General features: G+C 35.1%; 1 protein-coding gene across 1 annotated transcript in view; it reads left to right on the forward strand.

Moving 5' to 3' along the window:
• Positions 1–21,833, forward strand: part of NEGR1 (neuronal growth regulator 1) — an 845,668-nt gene that overhangs the window by 488,173 nt on the left and 335,662 nt on the right. The window contains exon 3 of the mRNA XM_081056016.1: positions 11,318–11,443. Coding sequence (XP_080912142.1) covers positions 11,318–11,443 — 126 coding nt within the window. The remainder of the gene's footprint in view (positions 1–11,317; positions 11,444–21,833) is intronic.

Raw genomic sequence — 21,833 nt, forward strand, 5'->3', positions numbered from 1 at the left:
TGACAGGTGAACAAGTACACATTAGGGCCAAAATGTACAGCATTGATGAAAAACAAAGCAATGCAATGTGAAAATTAATGCCTTGGGTCTTCCAAGGCAAATGAACAGGCTGAGGGCTTGCCAGAACGTAAGGCAGAGATGGCAAGATTGTGACTCCATGACTGAATCCAGACCACACAGGGCTTGCAGCACATGGTGAGGATTTTGTAAACACGTAAATCTATGGGCACTGTTTTCTTTCGTAGACCATGTCGATTTGTCCATTATGACAATTTCCCAGTATGTGATGATCAAGTGTCTTCCGTGAGTGGTAAAATTTTCTAATTCTTATAAATGGTACCATTTGGATTGGTGCCAGGGTACGTCACAGATATTTGGATGGGTTTATATGGTAGAGAAAAAAAGAAAAAAGGAAAAATTCATGTCTTCAAGATTGGCAAAACTGGACATATATTTCCTACATGGAAATTATCAGTGGTAGCTGCCGTCTTCAGACTTGTGCTCTCCACCGCCCTATCACCTAGAGTGTATACATGCACGTTTTCCCTCCACCTACATTGCTCATGTATGTTACTTAGGCATTACTTCAGGTATCTTAGTTTTTAACCAAATTAATCAGGACTTTGATCCTCATGGGAAGTTTTCTCATCTATTTTGGAGTCTCTGTTTTGTTCTATTTTCTATCTTGACGCCAGTGCCACACACTTGTTTGTTGTACCTTTATGATAATGCCTTGAAGCCTGTATAAGTTTTATAACTTTCATTATTCTTTCAAACTATCCCCGAAGTTGGTGATTTTAAACAACTACAATTATGTGTTTTACTCACAATACTGCATTATAGACATAATATTAGGAGTCTCACTGGGATGACTCGAACAGTTAGGGCCTAGAAGAGTTGGGGTGCTTCCTAGGCTCTCTTTTTGTTCCTGTTATCTCAGAACTTCTCCATGTCGGGTCCACAAGTGGTGTCTCCATGTGTTCTCTCCAGCATGGTTGCTCCATGAAGAATAGGCTAATTACATAGCAAATCAGATCTCCAGGAGTCGGTGTTCTCAGAAAAAAAGGCAGTTGACAAATGACATTTTATGATTCAGTCTTGGAAGGCATATACCTTTACTTGTCAACTCTATTATTTGAAGCATCTAGGAGCCTACTCACATCCATCTGAAGATGGGGCAGGGGGAATACAAAGATCCCATTCATGACGGAGGAAGTCTGAAAGAATCGGAGGCCATGTTATAAAACTGCTACATAAGCCAACTAACAAAGAAGCAAGTGGCTGGGTGGAAAAAGAAATCGAGGGCTGGATATATAAAATAATGCTCCGTGATAGACCCCACCCCTGCTAACAAAATAAAAGTCATTAAGCTCTCATTACATTATACATAGTAGTAATGTCTAACAAATATTAACCTTTTCTGTAGGTATCCTTTTGGTAGACATGTTTCCAATGAGAAAAGGAAGAGAACTACAATGCCCTATTTTGAAACTTTTTTCCTACTACCTACTAGCTCACATATGTCTTAGAGAAAGGGACACTTTATTTTCAGTCAAGTCTTGTTGGGCCACGTGGAAATCACTGGGATCTATGTAAAAATACATCAAAATATTGAAATGAAGTACATGAAACTATTAACAGTGATTCTCTCTGAATGGCGGAATTATATTAAAGTAAGTTACATGAAATTACGAGTAGCCATTTGTTTGTAACCTGCTAAAAAGCAATTTTAGATATTTCAACTTAATAGGTGCTTTTGGGCTTTCTTCCTCATTCTTTATATATTTTTCCACATTCTTTTCAATAGGCGTATACTACTTTCATAAGTAGGAAAATAAATATAATGTTCAAAGAACAAAGAAACAAGAGTACTTCAGAGAAGGCATTATTTTTCTGAATGTGCTGCAATGATACATCATCTCTGAGAGTACAAAAAACAGCAGAGTAGCCTTTAGATATAAAAATGTGCTAAAACACATTTATAGAAACCTGATCCTATCAAGGAGAACTCATATTTAACCGAAACACACTTACCTCATGAAAGCAGGAAACAGGTGTTACATTATAACTCTATGAGTCCAAGGGTAGATGTTGGGCTCTCTTGTGTTTCAGAAAACACTAAGGCAAGCTTTTAGCAATGGGAAATGTTTGCAAAGAAGGCAGCTGGGTTCTAGTAGGACACAACTGGCCTGTTTCCTCTGGTTTATGTGGGAAACAATTCACTGCCAAGGATGAGGCAAGAGCAGTTCACTCGGGCCATTCTAGAGGTGTTTTTCTGGCACATTTCCAAACAGAACAGTGGAGCTGGCCACCAGGTAGGTGTAGGGGAACAGTAGGACTGTCCTCCTGAAAGAAGGTAACTGCTTTCCTCAACATAAATTCCTGGAAGAAGAAATCATTAGCTTACCTGGCTGGAATTTTTTAAACTTCTTCAAGTATACTGCCAAATCGTTTCTAGGAAAAAGCTCTTTATTAATTCTTAACAAAATGTTACCATCACGGCAGGTTTTAAAGATACAGAGTTGGTTCCTTAAGAAAGCTGCCTCACTAGGTATGCTGCATTTGTATGCTCTAAGGCATTTCAGTTGTGGTATTCTTCCTATGGATTTTGTAACTATTTTCTGCTAGGGAGAAGGGTGAATTGAGCAGGCATTGTAGATTCTCTGTGATATACAACAGGCTGTAAGTGTGTTCTATCCAGCCTGCCGCTGCAGCTTCTGCTGATGCCTGAGGGGGTAGCTGCTATTACGGTCCTGATTTTAAGCAGTCTTTTCTATCTTTCAACCATCCAAGTAAGTGAAGCTGAAGTTAGCCTGAGGTCCAACAGGGATTTGAACTCTGGTGTATAAATACTCATGTGTAGAGGCCAGCTATTGATCCTGTAGCCAAAATGAAAACCTTTACAGTCTAAAGTATTGAAACTCTTATACAACAATGTTGTACTTTTGCCTTCTGAAATGTTTATGTAAGGTGAAACATTGTCTTCAATCAAAAGTTTTAAATGCATTAGATCAATGTTAAGCTACAAAATCTAGCCCTTCTAAGTCAGTAGCCCTGCTAAATTCAGTGTGTGTGTGTGTGTGTGTGTGTGTGTGTGTGTGTGTGTGTGCATTTGCCACTGAAAATCTACCTAGCAAATACCTGTGCCTTACAAATCTGTCTTACAATTTAGGAATTACTTTCTGTCATCCCACGTGAGGCATCATCTGTGTATTAGGTAGTCAAGCTAAAATGGAGAGAAAGAAAAGAGAGAGGGGAGCTATTTCCACTTTGATTTTTTTCCCCATAACTCCTTGTCCTGTGGGGCTTTATACTTCTTTGATGCTTACTTTCTTCTCTCCATTGCTTACTGTCTTACTCACGGTTACACAAAACCAATTCTGGATTTCCAATGGGAAATTAACACAGTGCGCAAAAACTGCCCAGGATACCATTCTGCCTCCAGTAGGGTGCCCTCATTACACCCACCATACTGCTCTCAGGAAGTATGAAAATAAATGCAAACTATTGAAGCCTCATCTCTTCCACAGATAGTTACATTTTAATATTAGGCCCTTGAAGGCAAAATAACTTTTCTGCCGATGTGAAGGAAGGCCTTTCTAATTATAGGGGAGATTTTAAATAAATAAGAGAGAGAAGTTTATGCAGAGGTCTTTCTGGTAATCAGTCTCCCTCCACACCTGTTGGTCTAGGATCTTCTGAGTTAGCTCTCCCCCGAATCCAAGAATAAAAAAAAAAAAAAAAAAAAAAAAAACCTCATTAGATTATTGTGATGATTGTCTGGATGCAGGAAACTACTGTTTTTAACCATCGAATTCCACTCCAATGCCATCTGTTTCATAAAGCCTTATCTAATATCAGTATCCTCTCCAATTCTGAGTCCAGTGGCAGAGGTAGATTTACTACTTTGTGTTCTCCAAACACCTTGTAGTTACAAAATCCACTTTGTGAGATTTATGATTCCATATTATATTTAATAGTGTTGGATCTTTCTCTTTAGACATGAACTTCTTAAGACTAAATGCTTAATCAAGTTGGTGCTCAAATATTAGGATGAATGGATGGATGGATGGATGGATGGATGGATGGATAAGATGAATGGATTAAAATAGGTCATTGCTTGTTTTGCCATTTTATATACAGTAGATTGAGAAACATGTGCATAGGTTTTGTAAAAATGGAAAACCACTAAGCAACATGACTCAAAGTTTGAACTGAAGTCAGAAAGATAGGTTTTTCTCAAATATGTTCTTTGCCCCCAAAAGTAGTGCTGGCATATTCCATCAGTAAGGAATTCACAAATCGGGCAAGTTTGCATTTACAAGTCATGCTCCGATATTATTTCCTCCTTTCACTATCTGAGTAATGGAAAGAGGGGAGAAGCCATAGAAATTTCTGAAATGTCATAAACCATAAAATGTCAGTTACAGTCTATGAGCTGGAGAAAACAATGTTACTAGTTAGATGCAAGCCAGGAAACCATCAAGCACCCACTAGCAAACCAATTTAGAAAAAAGAAAAAAAGCATGAAAGAATTTCTTCTCTCAGTTTGAGAACAGCACCTTTTCCAAGAGGTTTGTTATACAATGTGGATCTGCCTTCACTTTTCTGTGGGCTGGCCAAGACTGAAAAGCGAAATGCCAGCTTAGGGAAAAGGGAAACTGTTCTTTTGAGATTGCCAGCCATTTCCAGATGTGGGAGTGCAAAAAAAAAGCCAATTCTCCCAAGATTTATAGTTATGTCTAGCTTGTTGACACAAGCAGTTTGGAAAATCTGCAGAGATAGTTTATTCGAAGTAAACCAGTCTCCAAGTCTTTGAAGCGAGAGGGGGAGGTGAAAAAGCCGAAATAATATGTACATATTCTTGGAGTCAAATCCTTTTGACCCTAAATTTTCATAACTTTTCAAGTAAAAAATAAATAATAACCAACGCACACAGTACTGCCTAAGATGTGACAGCCCATTCTGTTGAAAATAAATTTATATGATTATTGCCCAATTATTTCTCTGAGTATGCAGAGCAACATCGTTAGTAGGCAATGGAATTGAAAAATACTGTTATTTTAAATGAGTTAAAAGGAATACTGAATCCCCAAACTCGGAGAATCTTTGACAAAGTCTCATAGGACCCATGGTATTATAATTACACTTTCAATATATTCTCAGAATTTTTATTATATCACCCTCACAGTGACATGAAGTTCTACGGGCAATCTTCTTAAAGAAATCGAAGAAATATGAGCTTAGTACATGATAGAAAAGTAAAACAAATATTTGTTGACTATCCCATGTGTGTCAGGCCCTTTTCTAGGTGCTGGTGATAGATATGCTGTTGAATAAAGCAAACAACATTCCTACCAAAGGACTTTACTTAACGTTCTGTGAAGAGAAGACAGGCAATAAACAAGAATTAAAAAACAATGACAATGACAGATTGTGAAGGATACTACAACAAAGAAACTGTAAGAAGAAGAGGAGTGAGTAGGGACAGATGGTTGTGGGAACAAGTGGTTATTTCAACAAGACACTTACCCAAGGAAAATTGATCTTGTTTTAAGATGATCAGTGTCATCAATGACATAATGAAATTTTAACCTTTCCACATTTACTCTGAAATTTACATTTCAGTGTTTTTATTCAGTGGTAAGTTTTTGGGGTGGAGGAATTCACTGTGGAGCGAGTTTGGTCAATCAGGATACCAAAGAGATGGAATCACTTTTATTTTTATTTTTTTTATTTATTATTATTTTTTTTTCTTATTTGAAATAGAATTTTCTTATTTCTTATTTGGCCTAGAATACATGTTTGAAGTACGAATCTAGTGACTGTGTACATGATTCAAATAGATATGTTAAAACTTTTAAAGGCTTTTGTTAATGAGCCTATAACTTCAGAGAGTGAGTGGAAAGACATTCAGTACCCTTTCCTATAAAACACTCATTTAATTTTACACCGGGACTAAGGAAGCAGGTGGGGTTTGTGCCCAGAATATTGTAGTTACAATAAATGCAGAACTGAAGTTTTTCCATAATCTGTGACTATGTGACTCAATAAATGTTACGTGTGTTAGATTAAATAAATACTCCATCCAGCTTTTAGCCCTGGCAGCCTAAAGAAGACCTCCAAATGGATTGCTATCTGTAGTGTTTCATGGACTATTACAATTTAAGAACTCGATGGGGCATTTAATTGAGTCCAGTGAGCCAGTGTAAATTTAAAGATCCAAATAGTCCATGTCTTGAATTTGCAGTTAAGATAACCATCAAATACATCTTCTAAGGGTTCTCAATATTATGTGACCCAACCTCACATCTCTTGCAACTTAGTGTAGGTATAAACTCTGTTTTCTTTATTGTTTCTGAAAATCATCTGTACAAACTTTTAATGTAGTGAAACACCATGCTCATATGACTCTTGTGATGTATAGATTAGTCACCCTTGTGTCGAGTTCTCAAATTTTTACAGTTATGTTCCAGACTACAAGATAAATTATTGGAAGAAATTCAAGTTAAATCTGTGAAGGCTGTTCATTAAACAAACAAAACATTTATTTGTATAGCTCAGAAAATATATACACAACAGCAGCAACAACAAAAATCAAGTAGCCTCTCACAAACTCAACTGCTCATTATAATACAAATGGTAAGGAGTAACACCAAATGGTTGGCTGTGTGGAAATCATTAGTTTTTGGTCTGGATATGTATTCTGAGATTTTCCTTACTGACACTGCTTCATACACTGCCTGATAACATTATGATAGATGATTCAAATCGGGGAAGGCTGTTGGGGCGGGTCAGGCTGCATAATTTTTTGGTGAAAGTGAAACCAATAAGAGAGTTAAATTACCTTTAGTGAATCTAAATCTATAGATACATTTAAATATGTACCATCATCCCATCATGAAATCAACTGAATAGGAGTTGAAAACAAGGTGTTAAGTAGCAGTTGTAATTGAGGCCTGTGAATAATTAAAGTCAAAGCAGGTTATTAATTTGAGATATCAAGAGGGATTACTTTAAATGTATATGTGAATTTTAAAAAACATTTCACCCCCACACAACATTTAAATCTATTTCCAATCTCTGTTGTTTAGAAAGTTTCCAATGCTTTATGATCTCTTTAACTGGTGACACACAACAAATAATTATGAACACAATTGTAAAGTCTTGTATACCCCCAATTAGTGTCTCATTATGAGAGATATTCTGTGACTTGGTATGAAATCTAGAATTTCTTTACTGTTTTTATTTATGGTGTCATGATGATGATGACAGTGATGATAATGTTATAATAATTATTTCCTGCAAATTAAGCAAATTTACATTTAGATGAATAATTTACTTCTTTATTACTCTGCTCTAGGTCATAAATACTTAAATAATGTACACAGAAATGCAAAACACTTACTAAAATCTGTAGTTACTTAGTGACTTAAAATTATTCAATTGGTTAAACATATTTTCTCATTTTTAAAGAAATCATTTAAGTTAAATTTCTAAAGGAAAGAACTTGAGAAAATTTGAAATAAGGTATATAGAAAAGGAACATATGTCTAGAGTAATAGTAAGTTCTTTTAACTCTCCTCATTTTTCTTTCATTCTAAGCAACTGCACAGAATATTGGACACACCATAAGACACATTGCTTTGTTATTTAGAAAGCTCGAGAATCCTTCCCACTTGTGTGCATGCATCATTTATATACAGGCTGTAACCCAGGAATAGCTACCGAAACTGGATGGTCTTAAGAGGCCTGAGACATTACCATTGCCCCTTGCTTCTGCCATCTGAAGTAGAAGCATCTCTTTTTTCTTCCATTTTACCTTGGCCTGGTGCTCCCTGGAATCATCCCAAACCCTCCCCCAGTATTGTACCTTATTCTGGAAACAGAGCTGACAATACTTCGATTTATGTTGTCCTACATTGAGGTTTTTAATAGTTTTTCTTCATCATAAACAGCATCACACCAAATAGCTTTGTGCATAAACTGTCCTACATGGTTCACATTAAAAGAAACTAACACTGTGTGTTCACCACCCAGAGTGATATATAAATGATGTATTACAGAATTGTGCACTGAAAATCTATGTAACTTTACTAACCATTTTCACCCCAATAAACTTTAATTAATAAAAAGGAAGAAACTAACATAAAACTAATCTCTGTTGATTTGAACCCAGAAAGCAAACCTATTAGATATGTGTCACTCATGTAAAATGGTAAAGGAAAATATGGGAAAATATGGGAAATATTTGGCTCTCCTTTTAGTTACTTACCTATCTGCCTCCTTCTTATAATTTTAAGTTCCTTGTGGACAAAGATTATGCTTCAAAATTTTTGCATTTTCTGTGAGTCCAGAATATTTCCTTTCATAATACTCAGTAAAAGTTTGAAGTCTTCAACTGAATATGCAATGGCTTTCAGTATTCAGTGACACAACACCTGTTTTTGCTTCCACAACCTACAGTGCATGTGAGGGATTTCATTGGTCCTCTTTACACACAGTATCTGCAGTCGACAGGTGATACATGCTAGGGGGAAGAGCCTTGCCAAAGAGATATCCCCTGACTAACACCCTCTTTCCAGATGTTTCTTCCCTGTGGCATATTCTGAATTATGAGGCCCCAGGGGGTGATTGCAATCACTGAGATGACATGTCACACCTGGAATTCAACACTCTTCTCCCACTACACAATTTCACATAGTTAAATGTCAAATCTATGTTGATTGCTAAGGAACTTTTGTTTCTCTGTGAAGTCAAATGTTGTGCTTAATATTAGTTTACCACTCATGTTTAGTACTTGCAGTATACCATGTTTCCCCGAAAATAAGACCTATCTGGACAATCAGCTCTAATGAATCTTTTGGAGCAAAAATTAATATTAAAATGTGAACCATGTAGGACAGTTTATGCACAAAGTGTTTTTTATAGTAAAATAAGGTGAGGTCAATATAATATAATATAATATAATATAATATAATATAATGTAATGTAATGTAATATAATACCAGGTCTAATATAATATAATATAATTATAATATAATATACTACCGGTCTTAATGAAATTAAATGACTTTAAGATCAGATAGAATTGATAAAATAATGTAATTGAGAGCATAGAATGCATGATCTTATGACACTCAATCTTTTCTCTTAAATATACACAACCGCTGTCTAAATCTGTGTCAGTTAAATGTGTGAAATATATAAATAAACTAGCCAGGCTAAAGTAATATCTGTGTACTATCTTCTATATAAATGAGGAATTTACTATGTAACTTGTTCTTCTATTGTCTTAATAATGGGCATTGGTATGCACTGTGTTTCCCCGAAAATAAGACCTAGTCGAATGAGTCTTTTGGAGCAAAAATTAATATAATTAGTCTTATAAGACTGGGTCTTTAATGTAATGTAATATAATATAATATATAATATAACATAATATAATATAATATAATACTGGGTCTTATATTAATTTTTGCTCCAAAAGATGTATTAGCGTTGATTATCCAGCTAGGTCTTATTTTTGGGGAAACAGAGTATGTATTTGTGTATGTTTGTGTGTGTATACATTCACACATATACACATGTGTATTTCATAGTTTACTATATCAAACTATATACCTACATCCACCTAGCCAAATGGTATTCTTGTTTAACGTTGTAAGTTTATTTTTATTAACTTCCTGTTCACCAGTAGTAAGTCATTCACATTTTTCCCTGCTTCTGTGGTATTTCAATGTCTGTATTTTTGTTCTATTTCAGTTAAGCTAAAAAGAGTCTTCTGTTTGGAATGGTTTTTAATTTTATTATTATTATTATTATTTGCCTGAGAAGAGCTCACTGAAGAGTTTAACGATGATATGTTTTAAATGCCAATTAAAATATGTCATTTTAGAAACACTTACAATGGTATGTCACTTAGGAATAAGCCTTTTCCTCAACCATTGCAACCGTAACATATAATGGAATGCTTTATATTTGTAATTATCCTAGATTTTCTTGTAGCAGAGTTATGGTTCCGTTAAAAAATCAAAGATGATATTCAAAGTATGGGTAATTTAATTTATCCTTATGACAGATTTTAGTTAGTTTTTTTTAAGTAACGGTGGAAACATCTCTTGTGTAAAGAAACCCTAAGAATGTAACAGTTAAAAAAAAAACAGTAAAATAGCACATTTTTCTAATAATAATCAAGGTATCTAATTGCCATTTATTTAGCTTTGATATGGAACTTCAGTATACTGTAATTTTTATGTAGTAAACCAAAACTTATGGCACAGGCCAGTCATATATACTACAAAAGTGAAGAAGTTCTGAGAGCAGTTTTACGGCATGGGAAAAGGGCAATACTGAAATCAAATGCAATATCATATATATGTTTTAAGACATCCAATAATAAAAGCTAACACTGATGCCAGGTGCTTTTCAACATCATTAAACATATACTGACTTATTTAATGTTCACAGCAGCTGTATATGGTCTGTATTATTATGATCTCCAGCTTTCAGATGATGAACTAAAGCTGAGATAGATGAAGTAACTTGTCTTAGATAACACACTAGCCAGTAGAGGGCCCGGGATTGATATCCATGTTGTTTGAGGATTAAATGAGACCATCTGGTATTTGAGAGAATATGGACACTTTAATCCTGGAAGTTAATTTAGGGATTTATTTTTCTACCCAAATTCCCAAAGTGTATTCCATGATCACTAGTTTCACCAACTGCTCTGGGATAAAAGCTTCCATAGTCTAATACATCAGGGGTTGGGGGGAAACATAATATTTTCCCCTTCACTCTTAGAGATTTTTAGTGGGCATAACAGAGTTTCTAAGAAATCCCCAAATGAAGAGACCTGTTTCAATCAGCGGTTTCCAGCTATTTGGCAGACAGAACATTGAGGCTCAAAATACCTTTGGACCCTGAAATCTTACCTCCCGATCCTGTACATGTTTTACCTTACTCGGCTCTTAAATCACTATGTGGGCATAACTGTTCTGCTATTTTAATGTTCTTCCAGATTTCCATTTTTATTTAATCATTTTAACAAGGAAACCATCATTATAATGAAGATACATGGACAGAAGAAGCAGATTGGCTATATCTTAGTTTACATAAGAAAAAGTATCCCCAGTAAAAATTCAATTTAAGAAATATTTAAGCTTTTTTTAATTAAATATTCCACTTATCCTGAAATATTTAATAACTGAAAATTAGAGAAAAATAAACCAATCAACTGAAAAAAAATACTCTAGGAAAGTAGTGAGGACGTACAGAATCTGTTTTCTGACCACTGCATGTTTTCCCATTTCAGTTCCTCCGAAGATATATGACATCTCAAATGATATGACCATCAATGAAGGAACCAATGTCACCCTCACTTGCTTGGCCACTGGGAAGCCAGAGCCTTCCATTTCATGGCGGCACATCTCCCCATCAGGTAAAGGAGAAGTATATCAGTGTTGTCTGTGCTTTTCAATATTTTCCTGTAACCTTACACATTCAGAACTTAAGAGTCAGCTTCTCTTTTACATCTTACTCATGAGGTAGGCAGGATGTGTCTTTTTGTACTAAACACACTGTAGCTCACAAAAGTCAAATGAACATTGTATGTCCGAGCCCAGAATAGAACCCCACATCTCTTGATTCTCAGTCAAGGTTATTTTCATTTTAGTATACTGTATAATCACAAATCAATAGACAGAAGACTCAAATGGTGGAAATACCACAAGAGAAAGAACTTTGTTTAAACGTTTAAGGCGTTTGTTCAATAGGCATTCACATGTTAATAGGTCCTCATGAACTACTAAGGTAATCAGGGAAGTAAGAAATAATACAAATTATGAGGTACTTTGGTCTAATTTGAAAATGTAGTTCAGAATTAAGGATCGGGTAGTTAGAATTAAATTTTAACTGAAGAGAGGTCTAAAAACTCAAGAGTTTAAGTAACTTATACAAGATCAAACAAGTAGGTGAAATTAAGGGATATAACATGTTTATGGGTTTATGGTGCTTCTGCTGCAGTGTGCATACTCCTTAAGAGGAAGCTGAGGGTAATCATCATCAAAACACTTCTGTTTTCACAGCCACAACTCCAACAGAACCATCAATTTGTATAAAATTTAAATATTTGAACTATATCGCTTTGAGTGGAGGGTGGTGATTTTAATGACTAGGATACCACATTTCAGATAATAAAATTTAATTTAATTTATTTTATATATATTTTTAGTGAAAATAGCTCCAACAAAGCTAGTATGATGAAATTACTTTTAAAGAAATCAGAAAGACACATTTTATGTAGGCATAAAAAGAGTACCATTAGAACATCTATTTTATCTGCTAATGCTTTCTTCAATATCACTTATCCTTAAGTGTCTTTCAGTTTCCTCATTTATGCAGTAGGTCTAATGAAACTTACTCACATCATATGCTTAATATCACTATTAATGTGAGGAAAAAATCAATATAACAGCAGTATACACTTATATAATATGCATTATGGCCCTTACAATATTTCTGAAGCATGAGTGTGCTCTTGACTGCTAACGCTTCACTTCCTCGAGTGGCTACAGAACCATAAAACTGTTATGTGAGCACTGAATTAGTGACCGGAATCTCTGTGGGTGTGAGACAAACCCAGGGCTAGCAGTTAGGATACATGTGCTCCTAATCTCAACTTCCCTATTCACCAGTTCAGGCAACCTTAGTGCAAATCCCTTAGCCTCAGTGATTCTCAGCTAGTTTTCTACTTTCCAAAAATCAAATGATAATAATCCCTGGCTATTGTGAGACTCAAAAAAGATAACAGGCGTAAACGTGCTTTAACAAATATAAGATGATATGCAAATGTATGATTCTTAATAATCTTTCCAGTGATTTAAATCTGATATGGTAATATAATTTTTGTAAGAACGAAGCACATAATCTCCATCTTTATATAATTTAAGATTAGTATTTTGGACTTAACTCTCCTGCTTTGCAGTGCTTGTTATTATGCATATTCTTCTTTTTTGAGTGCTTGGATACATTTTAGTTTAATTAAATAGCATGAATGTTGGTTAGTGAAGTTATTAGAATAATGATGATGGATAACATCATGAAGCTGAAGGAAGACAGATTGGGTTTATAAGTTAAACTGTGTATAGATTTGTTTTCTTGATCCTGCCAAACTGCAAATTAGTAAAATTAGCATAAATATTAACTATTATCCTATAAATAGCTAGACATGGCTCATATTTTTATTAATGCTTCCAATAGTTTCAAATTATAATTTGTTAATGATCTATATTCAAATGCACAACACTGTGGAGTTTCTGCTTTAAGTAACAGAAATTCTATTAGATTTTTTCAACTTATGTATTTATATTTGAATACAAAATTATAATTCACAGAATTATTATTCACTGATCTGTTTATATTTTACCTAAAAATAACAATATGTTGGATATTCTCCTCTTTTCTTCTGCTATACCACATAAGAAATGTGGTTCAAAACAGCAGTCACCACGTGAACAAGGCTTAGTGTTAAAAACAGATGTAGATATACAGTTGACCCTTAAACAATGTGGGTTTTAGCAGTGTCAATTCCACACATTCAAAAATCTGCTTATAACTTTTCACTCCCTCAGCATTTAAATTGTCCCTGGGTTATCTGTTGGGAATTGGTTCCAAGACCCACCATGGACACCAAAGTTCGCAGACATTCAAGTCCCCTATATAAAATGGAAAAGATGAATGCGTACAGTGGGCCCTTAGCATCTGTGGACTCCTAACTGCAAATTAAAATTAGTACAGATGTTTATTGAAAAACATCATGTACAAGTGGACCCTGTAGTTCAAACTCATGTTGTTCAAGGGTCACCTGTATTCCCTGTCAACATTAGAAGCAATGGCTAGTTTGTGTACATGTGTGATTTATTTATATCCTTTTATCAGTATCTTTGGCAATGCTTGCCAACTCATTCATGGTCTTTTCTATTAGGTGGTGTAAAAGTAATTGCAGTTTTTGCAATTATTTTTAACCTTTTAAACCGCAATTATGTTTTCACAAAACTAATAGTTTTAAAAGTCAATAGGGATGTTTGGTCACAGAATGATAGCTCCACAGAGCTTCTCCCTAATCTACAAAACAATTAGGTTGTGAGTTCAACCACATCACAGACATTACCTGAGCCAGTTGAAGTTGCCATTCCACCTGTTAGTTCAAACAACTCAGTGTATATTCCCCTAAAATATCTCTCCTAAGAAGTTTCTGGATATATGAGCTTCCTTAGAGTTTACATACCAATGATTCCTTTTTATTGTGTTTTTTATTTCTATTCTACATTTAGGAATTCATTTCAAATTTATATTTAAAAATTATTTCAGAAGTCATACCAAGAACATACTTTATTCTTTATTCTGTCTCCTATATGATCATTTCTCCCATTTGCTTCATTATTTGCTATGTATAGAGTATATAGAAAAAATACGTGTACATTTTTTTTTTCATTGAATCATTTGAGAGCTACCTGTATGTATCATGCCCTTTTCTCCCTCATCGCGTCCTGTGTGAGGAGGGTTATGGGAAGCAAGGAGGGTTAAGACAGTAGCCATGAATAGAGTGCAAATGGGGCCAAGGGACTCCAGCCTCAGGACTGGGCCCCGAATTGGGCCTACACATCAGCTTTTATTAGGTGAGAATAAAGCTTGTCAATCTCAAGGTCTGTGAATTCCATACATCACAATAGGAAACTGATTCAAGCCAATTGTCCTTGCCTGCAGGCCGCTGAATCATAAGTCTCAGGATGTATGTACTTCCCCAAGGAACAAAACCTTTATGCATATGAATAGATGGAGAGCACACCATTGAATCTCTTCCCTGCAGGTTGTGGGAAGGAATGTAGCCACAGAGGCAGAGGCTCTCCTTAGCCCGGGGAAGGTAGGGGGCTGTGCCCACCTCTGTGAACCCCGTGGATTCTGTTGGTCCCCACTCGACTGCACCTGGCTTGAGCCCCCTTCACCCCGTGAGGAATCTTACTCGTCATTGACCAGCCATCTTTCTGGGGTCAAACAGGGAGACATAAGGAGCAAGCACAAAGGTGAAGCAAAGTCCCTGAAATGATCCATCTCACAGACTTTCTTTCTAGTTATTGCAGTGTGCATTTCTGAAGAATTAGGATATTCTCTGACATAACCACATAGCAGTTTCCAACTTTCATACATTTAACATTGTTATCATACTTTTATTCTACTACTCTACATATTCCAATTCTGTCAACGGATCGAATAGCATCCTTTATAGAATTTATTTTCCTCTAGTACAGAATCCAAGTATTGCATTTAATTGTCATACCACATTAGTCTTCTTTAGCCTGGAAATTATTTCCTTAGTCTTTGTTTGTCACTACTGAACATTGACATTTTTCAAAAATGCGTGTACCTCTTTTTAAAAATAGAACATTTCTCATTTTTGGTTTTACTCATGTTTCCTCATGATTAAATTCTAGTTATGCCCACCTGGAAATAAATAATGAAGTTGTAGCCTTCTCAAGGAATGATATCCAGAGGCACAGTATATCCATCTGTTCCTCATTTGTGATGTTAATTTTGATTACTAATCAAGGTGTTGTCTGATTTCTGCACTGTACAGTTACTTTTTCTTTCTTCACTATGCTACCAATAAGCAGCAGGGGGAAGATTTTAAGAGCTTAACATGTAAATACTTGCTACTTGTCAACCTTACCCTGAGATTTAGCGTTATCAGTGATTCTTTTGTGAACCAATCTTAACCCTAATGATTACAAAAGATGATTTTTCTAGTTTAGGCAATCCTTCTACTTTTACCAATTAGCACTTGGCATTCTGCTGTTAACAAGAACCTCACTTTCCCCTATTTGTTATTTACTTGGTTATTTATTTATTGACTTATTATGACATAGACTCGTAGATTCCTGACTTGTAAAAATTGTTATAATTCGTTACTGTTTTTAATTATTTTGATGCTCAAATTGTCTCTGATTTTGCCAGTGGGGGTTACTTTATTCTGATTCCTGTATCCTTGTGATATGCCCCCATCTTTTTTTTTTTCTTTAACACATTCATAATTTCCTGCATGACAAAATATGCCAGGCTCATATTGCATCTTTTCTTCCCCAGCTCTGGAATCAACCATTTCACTTTACTGCACATGATTAGACACCATGCACTTAGGGTTAGTATCATTATATATTAGTATAAAATAGATAACTGTTGATTGGCAAATTATAGCAAACTTATAAGAGCCTCAGAGGTCTAGGCTACTTCCTGTGATTTTTCTGTTAACCACAAGACCTTAGGTAATCTCATTGCGGAGGATAGACCATAATTTATTTGGTTTTATCTAACAACAAGTGTGGAACAGGGCTGGGAATGTAGCATATATACAAAAATGCATATAGAATTAATAGGAAAAATATTTATATCAAAGAAACTTTAAGGGGGAAATTGTTCTATCACTAGAGATTTAGACAGGTTCATACATCTTTATTTACAAGAGAACCTATTATATTGACTAATCTCTGACTGGGTCCTATCTACTTAGAAAAATTTGTAGGTTTTCTGAAAATTCCTAACATAAGAGGTATGATTCCTTATAATTCGTACCAGTAATTTCTTATAAATCAGATGATACTAGAATAGCATAGAGATTAAGTTCATGAAATTTGATGTCAATCAGAATTGGATTTGAAACCCACATCTTCCTTTTACCAACTGTAAGATCTTAGACAAAATTAACTGCTTTCCACTTAAAGTATAAAATGGTGATAATAATTATACCCAATTTACAGAAGTGCTATGAGGACTAAATAGAATGGTATAGAATATTGAACAAATTTTATGACTTAAAGTCAACATTCCATAATATTAACTATTAATATGCTACTGAAATGTGTTTGAATTTTTGACCAAATAGAATATCCAACCCTCTTTCTGAAATGAAGGGGCCTGTTTACAGCTCTTAAATGCAATTCACAGAGCTGTTGTCAAATGAGGGTATTATGAAGTTAAAAATCACTTTGAACTTCTGGAGAACATTGACAAGTTTACATAAGCCATCTGATTTTGCATATAAAGACAAAATAAAAATTTTAATTACACATTTTATTAACAAATCTAGAGTCAATCAGAAAAAACAGGAAAGGTAAAAAGATAAATTTTAAAATAATAGTTTACATGTAACAAATATCTAGGCATTTTGAAAGCCTCTGTATAATTTTCACTTGTTATTCATTGCTGTTTATCTTAATCTCTGATTCCTAGCTTATACCTATTCTTTGCTATCTGAAATTCCCAGAGATGTTCTCGCTCTATCCTGCTAGTGTATATTATCTGACAAAGATACTATTTTGGCTCTGAAACTAAAATATGAGCATAAACAATGGCTGTATTTCTCAAACTCTTTGTTGTCTAATTTCCATATGCCTAACACCTTTTGATGGATATTCTCTCCCTAATTATCTAAAGCACTTAAAACTGTTACCTAACTCAAGGTAAAGCCTGATCAGTTAAGCCACCTTTCTTCTGTTACGTTCTGGATTCCATCACTTCCCATTTTTCAGATCTTTATTCCACTGGATATTGTCTTTAACCTCTTACCTTCTGTTGATTCCATACTGTCCACATTTAAACAGGCTCAAGTTGCTCTTTTCTGAAATCAGTCCTTCACGGATTACTTTTGTTTATTGAGCATTTATAAAGGAGAATGCAAACAAGTGGTCAGAGATGTAGGAATACATACAGAAAGCCATGATTTTGAGAAACCAAAGAGGACAACGTTTCCTACAGCAGTGAGTGGTGACCAATGTCAATCAGGTCAAATAGGAGACAATAATTACCTGTGGATTAGGATATTTGGTGATCATCGTGAAAATTCAGTGGCATAGTGAGCTAGAAACTCAATTGTGGAGGATTAAAAGCAAATGAGCAGTGAAGAACTAGATGTGGAGGAAAAACTGCATCCAGTTAGTCTAGGTGGAAATTTGATTTCTCAACTTTCACACATATTGTATCTGTTGTTAGAAATATCCCCTGTTCCTTCTTCCAATTGACAAACTCCCAATCATCCCACAATGTTTTATGAAACCATTCTAAGCATCCCAGGAAAAGTCAGTTTCTTTTTCTTCCATAGTTGAATAGTACCTTGTGCTGAGTGGAACTCATTCTTGGAGTTTTAGTCTTTGGCTTTGTTTGTCTGCAGCCTTATGGGACAGGAAACTTCTAATGTCAGGAAGCAGTGTCTATTCACTATTATATTATGTGGCTTAGCACAGGACCTGGCACAAAGTAGGGGCTCCATAAATATTGTGAAACTAATGAATGCTGCTCTCTGTCCTTGCTTTCCACATGACTTCTGAGAACTAGAAATTAAAATCTGAAAAGAGAAAACATCAGAGTGACACAAGCGTTTCCGTTCTGATGTTTCTCCATTAACCCTATCACCCTAACATAAACACACACATACCCCTAAATATGAATCAGCCTTTTGTTTTCCTTTTAGTCAATATGGCTACACCCCTGTGATATTGTAATTTATAATAAGAAACCTATATTTGATCTTCACCTGTCACAGAGCTCCTAAAACCTTCAGAAATTCCTAAGTCATAAGAGCAGTAAAAGTGTCTTTTGTTATTGTAATGAGATGACTTATGAGCTCCAGAAGAAGAAGGAGGGCTGGTCGCCAGAACTACCAACCCTATGAACAGGGGGTTGGAATTTTCAGTTCCACTTCCATGACCTCTGGGGAGAGAAGAGGGTTTGGAAGTTGTATCAGTTGCCAATGGCCAATGATTTACTCAATTATGCCTTTGTAATGAAGCTTCCATAAAAACCCAAAAGGACAGGGTTTGGAGAGCTTCTGGTTTGGTGAACATGTAGATTTAGGAAGAATGATGTGCCCGGAGAGGGCATAGAAGCTCCATGCCCTTTTTCTATACCTTGCCCTATGTATTTCTTCCATGTGGCTGTTCTTGAGTTATACCCTTTTTCAATAAACTGGTAATCTGGTAAATGAAATGTTTCTCTGAGTTCTGTAAGCCTCTCTAGCAAATGAATCAAACCCAAGCAGGAGGAGGTCACTGGAGCCTTTCATTGATAGCCAGTGAATCGGAAGCATAGGTGATGACCTGGGCTTGACTGTCATCGTAAGTGGGAGGGAGGCGTTCTTGTGGGACTGAACTGTTAACCTGTGGAATCTGATGCTATATCTTGGTAGATAGTGTGGGAATTGAACAGAATTATAGCTGATGTCAGAGAACTGCTTGGTAGTGTGAGATCCCACCCTCTCCATGTTGGAATGGGGTTCAGAAACTTAACTTCATTAACGTAAAGAGCAGCAGCTTGCACCAATTTTAGCTAACGTGATTAAACTAACATTGAGACATTATCTTCTACTCTGCAGGCAGAATGGGAGGTACTTGCACATACTTGCTCATTTAAGCGTCAAACTAAACTTCATGGTCAGTATTATTATCCTCATTGTGCAGGTCAACATGGCACTCAGAGTGTTTAAATATATTGCCCCAGATGAATGTGATTTTTCCCCCACTTTTTACTATGAAATAACTATACATTCACAGGAAGTTGCAAAGTTAGCACACAGAGCTTCCGTGTACCACCCAGTTTCTCCCACTGATTACATCATATATATTAGGTTGGTGCAAAAGTAATTGTGGTTTTCACAATTATTTCTAACATATGAAACCACAATTACCTTTGCACCAACCTAACGACTGCAGTATGACACCAAAAGTAGGAAATGGACATTAGTGCAATGTATGCACATAGTTCCGTATCATTGTATCACAAGTTGATTCATGGAGGCACCAGTGTGACCAGGATACACAACTGTTCTCTCAACACAGAGATCTGCCTTATGCTCTCCCTTCATAGTCATATCCACTCCTTCTCTACGCACCACTCCTAACCCCTAAGGCCCATTCGTCTCTTTTCCATATCTATAATTTTGTCATTTGTAGAATGTCATGTAAATGGAATCATACAGTGTGGGACCTTTTGAAATTGGCTTTTTCACTCAGCATAATGCTCTTGAAATTTATCCAAGTTGTAGCATGTTTCAAGTGATTGTTCCTTTTTATTGCTGAGTAGTGTCTCATGATATGAATGTACCACCATTTGTTTAACCATGAATGTATTGTACAATATTTTGGTTGTTTCCAGTTTTAGGGTATAACAAATAAAGCTGCTATGGACAATTTTATTTCTTTTTAGATCCTTTTACTTTTATTCTTTATTTCTTTTTAGATCCTTTTACTTTTAACCTATATGTATTGTTGTATTTTAAGAGAGTCTTAAACATATAGTTGAGTCATTTTTTTATATGACTCAACATACAGTTGAGTCATTTTTTTTTAATCCATTTTAACAATCTCTGTATTTTAATTGGTGTATTTAGGCCATTGACATTCAATTTAACTATTGATTTATGAGGACTTATGTCTGACATCTTTTTGTTTTCTCTTTGTTCCCTCTGTTTTGTTTTTTTCCTTTTTCTATGTTTTCTTTTTCCTGACTTCCTGCACATTACTTGAGCATTTATTTTAGAATTTCACATTGTTTTACATGTATTTTTGAGTGTGTCTCTTTGCATAATTTTTAATAGTGGTAGTAGTGTCTATGTATTACTATATACATGTGCATATATATATATAATGGTTTAAGGATAGCCACATTTCACTAGATCCATTAAAGTATAGAAACCTTACTCCATTTACTTTCCAACTTTTATGATATATTTATCTTAAATATTTTCTCCACCTACATGAGAACTACATTAGCAGTATTATAGTTTTTATTTCAACTCTCAAATGTATATTAGAAAACTCAAAAAAGGAAAGTGTTTTGCATTTATCTATCTTTTTCCTTTCCCATTGCTCTTCCTTCCTGATGTTCTAAGATTCCTTCTTTTATTGTTTCATTTTTATTTAGAAAACTTTCTTTAGCCATTCTTTTGTGCCAGGTCCACTGGAGACAAATTCTCTTAGTAGTCTTCATCTGTGCATGTCTTCTTTAGTCTTCATTCCTGAAGTGTATTTTTGCTGTGATAAAATACTGAGTTTAATAAAACCTTTCAGTCATTGTTTATTATTAAAGTAGCCTTAAAATGGCCCATAAGACAGTATTTGGAAATCATGTGGATTAAACTATGGAAACTTTGAAAGATAAAAAGCAGTATTTTCCATGTTTACCATAAGTATTGCTCTGGGTTTACCTCAGCTATAAGTTAAATAAGATGAATTATCAATCAAAAATAATAAAAAAAAATTTCCATACTAAGAGATTTTTAAGGATTTTGAGATTATTAAATGAGAACTGTTTCAGGAGAAACAGAGTAACCAATGTCAAGTATTCATTAGACTATGGGTTCACAACTAAGACTTGTGGGCCAACCTGGCCTACTGTCTATTTTCATAAATGGAATTGTTGTTGTTGTTGTTGTTGTTGTTGTTGTTGGAACACAGCTACACTAATTCCTTCACATACTGTCTATGGCTGCTTTCATATTACAATGGTAGAGTTGAGTAGTTACAATAGAAATCATATGACCCACAAAATCTAAACTGTTTACTATTTGGTCCTTGAAGAGGAAGTTCATTGACCCCTGCATTAGATATTTTAAAAAAGGTTTGGGTTTTAAATTTTGTTTTCCAGCTGCAAGTCATACAGGTTTAATGGTAGCACATTAAAGCTTCCATAACCTTTAAGGAGAATTAAATACAATCTTAAAACAGAAAAGGTTAATTAGCAATCATCAGAGAAAAAAATAGAAGACTGTAAAAATGAAAATTATT

This window comes from Rhinolophus hipposideros, assembly GCF_964194185.1.
Source record: "Rhinolophus hipposideros genome assembly, chromosome: 8".
Taxonomy (NCBI): Eukaryota; Metazoa; Chordata; class Mammalia; order Chiroptera; family Rhinolophidae; genus Rhinolophus; species Rhinolophus hipposideros.